General features: G+C 41.5%; 1 protein-coding gene across 1 annotated transcript in view; it reads right to left on the bottom strand.

The window, feature by feature from the left end:
- The window catches only part of LOC126424870 (sushi, von Willebrand factor type A, EGF and pentraxin domain-containing protein 1-like), a 123,941-nt gene that overhangs the window by 54,279 nt on the left and 54,817 nt on the right, over positions 1-14,845 (bottom strand). Inside the window, exon 4 of the mRNA XM_050087699.1 lies at positions 13,223-13,552. Within this exon, the coding sequence (XP_049943656.1) occupies positions 13,223-13,552 (330 nt within the window). The remainder of the gene's footprint in view (positions 1-13,222; positions 13,553-14,845) is intronic.

The raw sequence follows: 14,845 nt of genomic DNA, 5'->3' as shown, positions 1-14,845 counted from the left end.
AATGAAAGAGGAAGCCACCTAGTAGAATTTTGCACAGAGCATAACTTAATCATATCTAGCACTTGTTTAAGAATCATGACAGAAGGTCGTATACATGGAAGAGGCCTGGAGACACTGGAAGGTATCAGATAGTTTAAATATAATGGTATGACAATAGATTTAGAAACCAGGTTTTAAATTGTAAGACATTTCCAGGGGCAGATGTGGACTCTGACCACAATTTAATGGTTATGAACTACAGATTAAAACTGAAGAAACTACAAAAAGGTGGGAATTTAAGGAGTGGAACCTGGATACACTGAAAGAACCAGATGTTGAAGACAGTTTCAGAGAGAGCATTAGGGTACGATTGACAAGAACGGGGGAAAGAAATACAGTAGAAGAAGAATGGGCAACTTTCAGAGATGAAATAGTGAAGGCAGCAGAGGATCAAGTAGGTAAAAAGATGAGGGCTATTAGAAATCCTTGGGTAACAGAAGAGCTATTGAATTTAATTGATTAAAGAAGAAAATATAAAAATGCAGTAAATGAAGCAGGCGAAAAGAAATACAAATATCTCAAAAATGAGATTGACAGGAAGTGCAAAACGGCTAAGCAGGGATGGCTAGAGGACAAATGTAAGGATGTAGAGGCTTATCTCACTAGGGGTAAGATAGATACTGCTTACAGGAAAATTAAAGAGACCTTCAGAGAAAAGAGAACCACCTGTATGAAAATATAGAGCTCATATGGAAAACCAGTTCTAAGCAAGGAAAGGAAAGGAAAGTAGAAAAGTGGAAGGAGTATATAGAGGGTCTATACAAGGGTGATGTACTCGAGGGCAATATTATGGAAATAGAAGAGGACGTAGATGAACATGAGATGGGAGATATGCTACTGTGCGAAAAATCTGACAGAGACGTAAGTTGATACAAGGCCCCGGGAGTAGACAACATTCCATTAGAACTACCGATAGCCTTGGGAAAGACAGCCTGACACAACTCTATCACCTGGTGAGCAAGAAGTATGAGACAGTTTAAATACCCTCAGACATCAAGAAGAATATAATAATTCCAATACCAAAGAAAGCAGGTGTTGACAGATGTAAAAATTACCAAACTATCAGTTTAATATGTCATGGCTGCAAAATATTAACATGAATTCTTTACAGACGAATGGAAAAACTGGTAGAAGCTGACTAGGGGAAGATCAGTTTGGATTTCGTAGAAAAGTTGGAACACGTGAGGCAATTCTGACCAAACAACTTATCTTAGAAGATAGATTAAGGAAAGGCAAACATACGTTTCTAGCATTTGAAAACTTAGAGAAAGCTTTTAACAATGTTGACTGGAATACTCTCTTTCAAATTCTGAAGGGGCAGGGGTCAAATACAGGGAGCGAAAGGCTAGTCACAATTTGTATAGAAACCATATGGCAGTTACAAGAGTCGATGGGCATGAAAGGGAAGCAGTGGTTCGGAAGGGAGTGAGACAGGGTAGTAGTATATTGCCAATGTTATTCAATCTGTATATTGAGCAAACAGTAAAAGAAACAAAAGAAAAATTTGGAGTAGGAATTAAAATCCATGGAGAAGAAATAAAAACTTTGAGGTTCGCCGATGACATTGCAATTCTGTCAGAGACAGCAAAGGACCTGGAAGAGCAGCTGAACGGAATGGACAGTGTGTTGAAAGGAGGATATAAAATGAACATCAACAAGAGCAAAATAAGGATAATGGAATGTAGTCAAATTAAATCGGGTGATGTTGAGGGAATTAGATTAGGAAATGATACGCTTAAAGTAGTAAATGAGTGTTGCTATTTGGGGAGCAAAATAACTGATGATGGTCGAAGTAGAGAGGATGTAAAATGTAGACCGGCAATGGCAAGGAAAGCATTTCTGAAGAAGAAAAATCTGTTAACATCGAGTATTGACTTAAGTGTCAGGAAGTATTTTCTGAAAGTATTTGCATGGAGTGTAGCCATGTATGGAAGTGAAACATATGGACGATAAATAGTTTGGACAAGAAGAGAATAGAAGCTTTCGAAATGTGGTGCTACAGAAGAATGCTGAAGATTATATGGTTCATCACGTAACTAACGAGGAGGTACTGAATAGAACTGAGGAGAAGAGGAATTTGTGGCACAACTTGACTAGAGGAAGGGATAGGTTGGTAGGACATGTTCTGAGGCATCAAGGGATCATCAATTTAGTATTGAAGGGAGTGTGGAGGGTAAAAATGGTAGAGGGAGACCAAGGGATGAATACACTAAGCAGATTGAGAAGGATGTAGGTTGCTGTAGCTACTTGGTGGTGATGAAGCTTGCACAGGTTAGAGTACCATGGAGAGCTGCACCAAATCAGTCTCTGGGCTGAAGACCACAACAACAACAACAACAACAACAACAACAGCTTTAAATTTTCTTTAATGTAAGGAAATATTTAATTTAAAATTTGTATCTCCTATTTCATCTGCTTAGGGATTGAATTTCCAAAAACCATAAAACAAATGTTTTTAAAAACTTTCTAACAACACAAATTTTCATAGATTTAGATTTGAAAATGCTTTCAAAACAAAATAATTCCATAAATCTTTCATTCCCTATTTCACTCCCTTGGGCAGACGAATTTACAAAAACACTGGAACACTTCCCGATTTCCATCTGAGAAGTCAAATACCAGTTTTCATAGTGTGATTTGCACACCTGATGCAGCTGACAACTGGCGCTGGACAGCACTACACTCAAAAATTACAACAAGAAGCATGTACTGTGAGATGTAGGCACGTCACTTCAGATTGTGTAGCCATCACAAAAGATACCACATCCAGCACACTTTGCAATTAGAAATATGTCCCACGTGATGAGTGCTTTAGGTTGTCAAAAGTTATCCTTTGTGTATTGCCGTACAGAATGTTCGCCAGTACATCCTTAGTCAATAGCTACAAGCAATAAAAAATTCCTGAACTTCCAGCTACCTTGAATTAATGTTTGTAGAGTTTCAAGAATGGAATTAAATTTCAGAGTGAAAAGGTATCAATGGTGAGATTTTCCAATGATCCTGCTGTGCTCAGTGAAAGTGAGGAAGAACTGTGAAACTTGTTGAATAGAATGAACAGTATATGAAGCACAGGATACAGACAGAGAGCAATCCAAACAAGGACTAAAGTAATAAAGGGTAGCAGAAATAAGATATGCACACTGAAATTATTTAACACATACTAGATGAAGTGAAGGAATTCTGCTATCACAGAAACAAAAGTAATACATAATGGACAAAGTGATGAGGATAAAAGAAATAGACTTGCACAGGCAATGAGATTATTCCTGGCCAAATGAAGTATCAGACACAGGCACAGCATCATATGGAAGTGAATCGAGGGACAGGATGATAGGACTTGGGTTAAGGCGCCAGGGAATCATCACGTCCCATACAGACCCCCCGTCACACTACGTCGCGCCACAATCTGCATTCTTGTATGCATACCTCAGTAACACGTAAACGGTGTCTAATGATGTACAATCAGCCAGTAAACCTGCTACATATTTTTCTTCTCCTTCTGCTGCACCTCCAGCATTAGGCCCAGGGCCCATTCTGGTCTCAAAATCTCATCCTTCGTCTTCTCCCACTACTATTGCATTGTTATTTCCTATGTGGTGACAGACAAAGTACATGTTCTTTCCATTTTTCTTTGTAGTGGATTCCCTTTTGTGTTATCGGTTGCATTCCTAATTCTTCCCTTATTAGTTCATTTCTAATTTTGTCTTCCCTTTTGCAGCCTTTCACAGATCTTTGAAATTTCATTTCTGATGCTTCTAACTGCCACAGACCTTTCTTCTCAGCATCCAGCTTTCTGCCCCATATAATAAAGTACAAATTACCATGAATACAAAATTTCAATTGTCTCTCTCTTTTCCTCTTTTCCTTTTAAATGTTCCTATTGTTTACATACACACTGATAAGTATTAGTTTTTTTTGTACATCCATATCATGATTATATATGTTATGCTAAATACTTGAAATGGGATACCTGTTCTATTGGTTTATTATTGAGGACAAGTTTTGTTCATATTGGATAAAGACTAAAGAGGCCATGGTTTTAGTTTTATTTATAGATATAGTAAGATTGTAGATTGCACTTACCTAATTTAGTTTATGCAATGCCCTTTGTAATTCATCTTCTCTGTCTTGTATGACAACTTTATAATCAGCAAATAACATCTTGCTAACAATGCAGAAAGACAGATTGCTATTTACTGTTAAGAAGACATGTTAAGGTGCAGGCATGCAAAAACAAAGGACACATACGTAAAGCTTTCGGCCACAGCCTTCATCAGTAAAAGAGAGACACAGACCTTTCACACAAACGACCAAGCACACATCACACACAGACAAACGACCAAGCACACATCACACACAGACAAACCACCAAGCACGCCTCACACATAGACATGGTTGCCAACACCAGCATCTCGGGCCAGAGGTGCTGGAGCTGGCAATCACTGTGTGTGTGTGTGTGTGTGTGTGTGTGTGTGTGTGTGTGTGTGAGGTGTGCTTGCTTCTGTGTGTGAATGGTCTGTGCATGTGTGTCTCTCCTCTACTGATGAAGACTGGCCGAGAGATTTACGTTAGTTTTCTGTTAATTGCGGCTGTCTGCAGCTTGACGTGTCTTCATTATGGTAAGCAGTAATCTGTCTTTTCCTACATTGTTGATATTGCTGCCTAAAATTTCCACTGTTTGATTAACATCTTGTTAATATTTTTATTACTCCCAATATCTACTCCTGATGATGTTCCATGTCTTTTTCATAAGCTGATCATGTCACTTGTACAGATATTGAATAATGACAAGCTACATCCTTGTTTTACGCCTTTGATCTCAGGTGTTATCTCTGTACCTGCATGAATTCTAATTCTGGTGTTCGCACATAGGCTTTTTGTGACTTGCATCAGATGTTCAGGAAGTCCTCTTTTTACATTTATTGCCGATAGTTTGTCTCTAAGAATTTTGTCAAGTGCTTTTTCATACCCACAAATGTCTTGTCTCTTTTGAATTATTTATTTCAGTGCAGAAACATCATCTGTACACGATCTTCCTCTTTGGAAACCAGCTTGTTTCTCCATTAAAATTACATCCAAGGTATTATGTAGTCTTTCATTTATTATTTTGCTGCAGATTTTGTAAATAATATTCAGAATACTTTACCCCTACAGTTAAACGTATTGCTTCTTTTCCATTTCTTATCTATTGTTCTACTTGTATCTCATATTTTACCCAACACATGTTAAAGGGATGTAGCATTTTTAACTTGAAGTTTATTCTTCCATGTTTAATCAGTTTCGTATTTATTCCATCTAGTCCTGGTGATTTTCGGTTTCTTCGTTGCTTTTTTTTTTTAATTAACCATCTTCAATTCCGTCAGTTTGGTGTAGTCTATTCCTTGCAGTTGTTCTTTTTTATCTGCTTCTCTGATTTCTGCATTGTGTCTGTTCTTTATAATGTGTCATCCTGTCAGGTGCTTGTATTAAATTTAGATTTACAGTATCTCCTTCTTCTTTGTTTAGGCATTTCATTAATTTGTATGCTACTTCTTGTCTCCCATGGATATCCTGTTCGACTCTGTTAATAAAAGTGTTCTACGATGTACTGTGTACTGATCTTAGAGCTGCTTTTCCTTCATTTCTTTTCCGATGGTACTGCTCTTTAGCTTCTAATCATTTCTTCTGTAAGTACTCATTGTATGCTTTTTGTTTATCTTTTATGTATTCATGTGTCGCTTCCGTTCATATTTTTAAATCTCTTTTCTGACTGGGCCTATGTTTTACACCCAACATTTCATTTGCTATCTGTTTTATTGTGTTTTTAATACTAGACCATTCTTCGTTTGTCTTCACTATTTCACTGAACAGCTGTCTGAGTCTCTCGCGTTGCAGAATTCTCAAGCTCTCTTCTTGCAACTGATATACCTTAAATCTTTTGTTTAAATTGTTTCTGCGCTGGTGTAAGCTGTCGCCAGCACACCAGTCAGCAAAGACACTGCAAGAAGTTTGATAATAGGCTCTGAATCGGGCGTGCCTATCAGGAGAGAGGCCAAAGACAAACCCTAAGCCATGCTCTGCCAATGTCCTCTCGACCACCAATATTTAGATCGCCGCCGTGAAATGGAGAGACCGGTCAGTCGCAGACAGTCAGCTCAGTTGCAGACAGAGTCAGTCGCAGTTGCAGTGAGTAAATAGCTAGCAACCAGAGTTGTGTATATGGTGGGACTTTTACTTCACCTGTAGTGGTGTGGACTATTGCACAACGGGCTTGTACCACAACACATGGACTAGTGTAAAGATAAGTAGATTTCTGTTCTGATAAATAAAGAACCCTGTTAATACAGTGCAGCTGTGTTGTACAAAGAGGATACCAGCCACCAAACATCATCCTCTCCTTGCTTCTCAAGGTACAAGACTCTACAGTGGTAACGAGACGATACAAAAGTGGCAACAAGGATAACTCGGTGCAGAAGCAGATTTTGCTTTCTTCTCTTGTGTTTTAGCTTGCAGCAGTGACCAGTTTGCTAGTTTTTTTGTTGTGTTCTTGCATGTATTCCAGAACTAATCAAATTTCTCTTTTCAGAGGCTCTGCTTGCTTTTTGCTATAACATATTTCTGTAAACCATGGCTGCCCTGCCTCCTCCACCCCCCTACCCCCGTGCCTCAGTCACAAATGGTCAATGTGATGGATCTAACACAAGCTTTTCAGTTTCAGAACCAACGAATTGCTACCTTACTGATGATGGTACAACAACTTCTGGCTGCACAAGCTGCGTCAACCGCACAACAGCCCAACAAGTGCCACCGACCAGCATAACACCGTTCCAGAAATTTAACGACTCCGAAGAGAATGGCTTGAATACCTGACACAGTTCCAAGCACATTGTGAAGTACATCGAGTTCAAGGTACTGTAAAGCTACAATACTTCCTTTCGATTGCAGGTCCACAGTGTTCATGTTAATACAAAGACTGTTTGTTCCCAACCGTGTCTCCCAATGAACTCAGCTACGACGAAGTAATCGCTGCATCAACTCAATATTATGACCGACAAGTCCAAGTAACTGGAGCCAGATATCAGTTTTTTTGCTTGCAGAAAAAGGCAGAACAGCTGTATAGTCAGTGGTATACAGAACTAACAAGCATGACTAGAAAGTATAAATTTAAGTGTAGTTGTGGAATTTTTACAATGATTTAATGATATGTGATGCAATTACATTCCATGTCCCAGACAGTAGAATACAAAAAAAGATCCTGAAGTACTCTGATCCATCACTTGCTCAAGCATTGCAAGTATTAGAGCAACATGATTCGGGTGCCATAGTGGCCAATAAGTTTGACCAGGCCCAGATTTGTCGGGTTGAGTTGCCCCCTCACTCATGACCGCCCCAGCAGCCACAACAACGAGTGCGTACACTGCTGCACAGATGGCCACATAGACATGCAAGTAGGCCAGTTAATTTAGTGAAGACTTGCCCTGGATTTTTCGCTTGTCATAAAAGACAGCATTGTCCATCACGTAATGCAAAGTGTTATGCATGTGGAAAAAAAGGGCCATGTCCAAGCAGTTTGTTTGCAATGCCACAAAAACGCCAATTTTGCCCCGCTCCCAGAAAAAACAGGCTCATGCACATGCAGTGAACGTTGTGTTTTCCAAACCTACAACAGGTGCTGACACAAGTAAGATTAAGGTTGTGCCGCCTCCTCGTCCTGGTGCTGTGCAGTGATGTTCCAACAAACTATTTGTCTCATTACGAACTGCTGGCTGTTGTGTGAACGTTTAGACAAAGGTGCCTCAGTAACTTTACTTAATCAAGCCACGAATGAACAATCAGGCTCACCACGCCTTTCTAAATCTAGCAAGCACATCACTGCTTACAACAGCCAGGAAATTCCAGTGCTTAGGCAGTGTAGTTTTCCTGCCACTTACAAATCTCTCACAAGGACAGTGTATTTTACTTTGTTGAAATCAAGAGACAGTGAGAACATATTCGATTTAGATGCCTTTGATTTGTTTGGACTTAGCATCCACGAGAATGGACTTTCCACGTCTGCTTTTGCACCAAAAGACAGGTCGCATTCGCATTTGTGTTGATTTCAAGTCTACAGACAACCCACAGACAGTAGTTGACACTTATCTGTTACCTTGCCCTGAAAAACTCATGGACAAGCTTTGTGCAGGACATTACTTTTCAAAGATAGATTCGTGTGATGCCTACTTGTAGATTCCATTGGATGAAGAACCACAGAAAGCGTTTGTTGTAAATACACACTTAGGACTGTTCAAGTACTGACCTTCGGCATTGCTACCCCATCCACCATTTTTCAACATTATTTGGAACAGTTGACTGCTGAAATGCCATTTTGTTCAAACTATCTTGACAATATTGTCATCTCGGTTTGTACACCAGACGAACACATTGCCAATTTGTGTACTCTTTTACAAGTGTTGTTATAAGCAGGACTCACGTGTCATCTCGAAAAGTGTGACTTTTTTCAAAAAAAAAAAAAAAAAAAAAGGCTCTGAGCACTATGGGACTTAACATCTATGGTCATCAGTCCCCTAGAACTTAGAACTACTTAAACCTAACTAACCTAAGGACATCACAAACATCCATGCCCGAGGCAGGATTCGAACCTGCGACCGTAGCGGTTAGCGGCTCCAGACTGAAGCGCCTAGAACCGCACGGCCACACTGTCTGGCTTTTCAAACTGAACTACAGTGCTTAGGTCATGTTATAATCAGTGTGTGCACCCCCTCCAATCCTATTTGCTTGCCACCTGTGACCTGCCTGTTCTTCGCAATGTGTTTGAACTGCAGTTAGTACTAGGCAAGATGCCATACTACATTCGGTTCACACCGAATGCTGCTCAGATCGTGTCTACATTGCATTGTTTGCATCACAAAAACGTACCTTTTGTGTGGTCTGTAGATTGTTAAGATGCGTTTCAGAAACTCAAAAATGCTTTGCTTAGTGACAGATGTTTAGTGCATTTTGATCCTGCCAAGCCAGTAGTTTTGCAAATAGATGCATCTTCCTCAGGAATCGGCACTGTGCTTTCGCACAGAATTGGTGCACAAGACAGACCTGTTGCTTTTGCTCAAAGTTGTTAACTCGAATTCAGTGCGGTTATTCTCAAACTGAGAAAGAAGCTCTCGCTATTGTGTATGGTGTGACAAAATTTCATCAATATTTGTATGGTCACAAGTTCTATTTAGTGACAGATATAAGCCTTTGCAGTCCTTGTTTCATCTATCAAAACCGGTTCCTATACGCAATGCTCAAAAATTGCAATGCTCAGCTTTGTTGCTTTCGCACTATCAGTATAATATTGTGTACAGACCTACGGCAAAGCATGGCAATGCAGACACCCTATCTCAGTTCCAATTGGCTCAGACTCTGATTTTGATGCATCAGCTGCATCTTGTTGCCAAATCTATACGCAGGACTCTGTATTTCTGGAATCTTTTCCCTTGCACTACAGAAAAATAGCACAGGCCAAGGAAGCAGATCCAGATCTCAAGATTTTGTTGCATTACATTCACACATCTTGGCCTCATTGATTGAACAGTGTCCAGAACTCAGTCGTGTGCCGATATTTTGCACGTCGGCATAACCTTTCAGTTGAATGGGGTGTGACTAGTTCAAATGGACAGTAGACAATCACGTGTGCTTGTTCCCAAAGTGTTGCAAACGGATATGTTGCTACTGTTCCACCAAGGACACTGGGGAATTGTTCACACTAAACAGTTAGCACGCTGGCACTGTACTTGGCAGGAAATGGACCCCCCACACTGAACGGATCTACATCTACTCTACATCAACATCCATACTCCGCAAGCCACCTGACGGTGTGTGGCGGAGGGTACCTTGAGTACCTCTATCGGTTCTCCCTTCTATTCCAGTCTCGTATTGTTCGTGGAAAGAAGGATTCTCGGTATGCTTCTGTGTGGGCTCTAATCTCTCTGATTTTATCCTCATGGTCTCTTCGCGAGATACACGTAGGAGTGAGCAATATACCGCTTGACTTTTTGGTGAAGGTATGTTCTTGAAACTTTAACAAAGGCCCGTACCGAGCTACTGAGCATCTCTCCTGCAGAGTCTTCCACTGGAGTTTATCTATCATCTCCGTAACACTTTCGCAATTACTAAATGATCCTGTAACGAAGCGTGCTGCTCTCCGTTGGATCTTCTCTATCTCTTCTGTCAACCCTATCTGGTACGGATCCCACACTGCCGAACAGTATTCAAGCAGTGGGCGAACAAGCGTACTGCAACCTACTTCCTTTGTTTTCAGATTGCATTTCCTTAGAATTCTTCCAATGAATCTCAGTCTGGCATCTGCTTTACCAACGATCAACTTTATATGATCATTCCATTTTAAATCACTCCTAATGTGTACTTCCAGATAATTTATGGAATTAACTGCTTCCAGTTGCTGACCTGCTATTTTGTAGCTAAATGATAAGGGATCTATCTTTCTATGTATTCGCAGCACATTACACTTGTCTACTTTGAGATTCAATTGCATTCCCTGCACCATGCGTCAATTCGTTGCAGATCCTCCTGCATTTCAGTACAATTTTCCATTGTTACAACCTCTCGATATACCACAGCATCATACACAAAAAGCCTCAGTGAAGTTCCGATGTTATCCACAGGGTCATTTATGTATATTGTGAACATCAATGGTCCTACGACACTCCCCTGCGGCACACCTGAAATCACTTTTACTTCGGAAGACTTCTCTCCATTGATAATGACATGCTGCGTTCTGTTATCTTGGAACTCTTCAATTCAATCACACAATTGGTCTGATAGTCCATATGCTCTTACTTTGTTCATTAAACGACTGTGGGGAACTGTATTGAACGCCTTGCAGAAGTCGAGAAACACGGCATCTACCTGTGAACCCGTGTCTATGGCCCTCCGAGTCTCGTGGACGAATAGTGCGAGCTGGGTTTCACACGACCACCTTTTTCGAAACCCATGGTGATTCCTACAGAGTGACGGCACAGGGACGCATGTGCACGGAGAACCAATCTGCTCCATCAAAAACATTCTTAGCTTGGCTTAAGACTCAATCACCATGGCAACGAGTGCACATAGACTTTGCAGGGCCATTTAGAAACAATCGTTGGCTCATAGTGGTAGACTCTTATCAAGTTCCCATTTGCAGTGCCTATGGCTTCTACCACATCACCTAGCACCATTCGAGCATTGTTCTTGATATTATGCATAGAATGTTTGCCAGAAGTACTTGCATCGGACAACGCATCACTGGCAGAACTTCTACACGGCTGCCGCCATCAGACGCAGCCACACCCACCGCGGCATCTGGCACCGCCAATGGTCCACAAGTATCGCTTTGCACTGTGCAATCTTGTTCTTTCCAGGGTTTCTGGCAACCGTGGGCACTGGGAAAGAGGCGTAATCCAGGATGCATTGGATTTTTTATATAATCGATTGCCAGTCTCGATAGTTTGCAGTGCCGCCACCAGAACCAAATTCGTGTGTGTCATTTGCCTCTGATGCTGCTGTTTTCCTTCTCCAGATTCAGGCCTTCCGGGACTGTGCGGCCTTTGCAGCTGCCCACTCAGCCACCAAGGCACCCCAGGAGGAGCAGATGGACAATGTCCCCTCATCCCCACTGTCTCCGTTTGCCGACTCAACGGACCTGGACCCTCCATCGCCGTCATCAGCCCGGTATGCACCCTCAGGCCTGGACGTGTGCCCAGACATCAGTTTTCTGGAGGATGTTCGTGTTGCAGCGCAAACCAAATGGCGAGGTACGGTCGGGAGAACACCGTCCTCCACATCTACGGCTCCCAGCTCATCTCTACGTCCATGGTCCTACATTCCTCCACACTGTTGTTCACAGCGTCACTACACGACAACAACATGGCATTTCAGGGGGGAGGAGTGTACTGGCGTAACCTGTCGCCAGCACGCTGGTCAGCGAAGAGGTTGCAAGAAGTTCAATCGTAGTCACCAAATCGAGCACACGTATCAGGAGAGAGGCCAAAGACAGACTCGCATGCCACACACTGCCCACTGCCAACGCCCTCTCGACTGCCAGTATTTAGATTTGCGCCATGAACCGGAGGGCCCGGTCAGTCACAGACAGACAGTCCAGTTGCAGTTGCAGTTGCAGTTGCAGTCAGACAGTACCTAGCGACCAGAGTTGTGCGTATAGTGGGACTTGTACTTCATCTACAGTCAGGCTAAAGTGGACTTTTACAGATTGGGCTTGTACCACAACACATGGAGTAGCATAAAGATATGTAGCTTTCTATTCTGATAGATAAAGAACCCTGTCAATACAGTGCAGCTGTGTTGTAGAAAGAGGATACCAGCCACCAAACAACATTCTCTCCTTGCTTCCCAAGGTACAAGACTCTACAGTGGGAACGAGATGACACAAGAGTTTTGATCATTAGTTTTGTTTTTTATCAACTGCTTTTTTCAGCTTGACCATAGCCAGCATTTTGATTTTACAAGGTAGTGGTCTGTATATATATCTATATACCCAAGTGTCTATTATGCTTGGATATAACTTTTGATTAATTATTACAGAATGTATTAACGAACAGTAAACTCTAGCATATCATGCAAGTTTGTGAATGTTTTTCTTGTTAAAGCAGGTGTGTTTTACTCTTGATTCATTAAATGTTACAATTTCCCTTAGTTTTGATCCATTCTGATTTGTAGTAACTTTCCTATTAGTAGATACCAATTGGCCCTTTTTCAAGTCTAGCATTTAAATCTCCTGTTAAAATTACCTGGTTCTTATTTAGACATTTCTTAAGTTCTTCACAGTAAAGGTCTGTTTCTTTCTTCTTCTCTTCCTCTGGTCATTAGTTCCTATTACTGTTAGATGTACCCTGTTGAATTTTAATCTTACGGTGTCAAATTTTAATCTTATTGCTAAGCATTTTCCATTTATTACACAATAACTTATTTTATCTCTCCATTTTCTGTCTATTAAAAATGCTACTCCACAACGTAAAAAAATGAATAATGACATCACTGTAGGATTAATGGATACACTAGATGTGGTCAAATAGAATATACCGAAACTAGGGTCAAATGAAACCAAACTAATTCTCAAAGACTATAAAATAAATAGCACCATGATCACAGAAACAAAGAAGAAGCTTAAGTGCACAAAAGAGCTGAAGACTATGTAAAAAAAACTTACGTGCTGAAATTCTTTCTTTGTCGGTATCCATATCCATACCAGGCAGAGGCGGAGGTGGTGGTGGCGGAGGCTCTGTGGGCGGTCCGTACTGGCGCACACACTTGGGAGGCTGGCGAGGATTCCACTGGCCCGATGCAAGGCACTGGAGGCTTGCCGGCCCCTGCAGAGTGTAGCCCACATTGCAGCTGTAGTGGACTCGCTGCTCCACACTCACCACGATCCGCCCCTCGTGGTCGGTGTGCGGCACCACCGGCACCGCAGCAGGGCTCAGGGGTTCGAGCACGTGGTAGCCGTCGGCCACCGACGGTGGTGGCGGGCACCCGTTCGAAACTGCACAGTGTAGGAAGAGGGCACTTGCAGTCGAAGTTGACGTGTCGTGTGACAAATGTAAAGCACCAAAAAGTATCGGAAGTAGGAAATTAGACTTGTGAAATGAATGAATGTGCAAGAATATGTATTTTACAATTTATTTTTGCTGTATTTACCACATGCGCTTGCCGTCCAACATAAATATAGCAGGAAGAGAGCCCCTAGCACCAAAAGTAGTTACCAAAGATGCAAAGGTGGCAGTTGAACCAGGCGAATCCATGTGCAAATTTTGAAAAATACTGTCCGAGATGTTTGAGAAAATACACTAAAGGGATGAATCAATGGTGGGGAGCAATAAAAGCACACTGCACGACAGGACACGATTATAAAATCCTTGCTTCGACAGTAGTGGAGATACAGGCAAAGATATCTTTTTCCATCCCGTATCATAAAGGCTGCTCTGCATGAAAGCCATATTGTGTACGGAGGGTAAAGGCTGCTTAATCAACCCGCTGAGCACAGCAGCCCACACATTATACATTATTCTCAGCCCCTTTCATGATAGGCATGCTTTTCAACTTGCTTTATATGGTAGCCGATGCTCCAGGGCAAGAAATGGTATCCCAGACCCCAATGTGTACACTGCCCAGCATGACAGGCATGCTGTGTTATGAGTAGTATCAGCCTGGATGTAGGAATGGATAGGTAATGAGGGAGCCAGGAGGGGAAGAATGGAGAGAAGGGGAAAGGAGAGTAGGGAGAGGAAGGGCAGAGTGAGGGAGGAGGAAAGAGGCCGAGTGTGTGGAGGAGGAAGAAAAGGTTGACACCATGGAAAGGAGCAAAGGAGATGTGCAGACAGATGGTTTAGGAAGGATATACAGAGAAGTGAAGGAAAGATGTACAGGGAGAGGTAGGCAACAAATGGCCAAGGAGAGGGGATGAAAGTTTCTCCATCAGTAATTTTGGGGCCTAATATTTTCCTAATAATCTTCCTTTCTTTCAAATTTCTTCAATACCCATTTCTGTTTCAAATTAAAGTTTCTGCTCCACAAAGACATTCAGTTTGATTACTGTGCTGTAATGCCTAACTTTACTGAAGGCTGGTTAAATACAAATACATATAAATAAAATAGTTTTTGCATTAATGAATCATTTATTGTGCCACCACACTTTTCAACCTGTTTTGGTGGAGACTATAGTATTTACATTCTCGTTACCAGTGCAAAGCATTGTGTTTATTCAGCATACTCAGGTTATTTTTCACCTTTTGCTGGTCATAAGTGTGCCTTTTCTTTTTTTATAATTAAAACACAT

This window comes from Schistocerca serialis, chromosome 10 (genome assembly GCF_023864345.2).
Source record: "Schistocerca serialis cubense isolate TAMUIC-IGC-003099 chromosome 10, iqSchSeri2.2, whole genome shotgun sequence".
Classification (NCBI taxonomy): domain Eukaryota; kingdom Metazoa; phylum Arthropoda; class Insecta; order Orthoptera; family Acrididae; genus Schistocerca; species Schistocerca serialis.
This window is presented reverse-complemented; position numbering and strand designations above follow the sequence as displayed.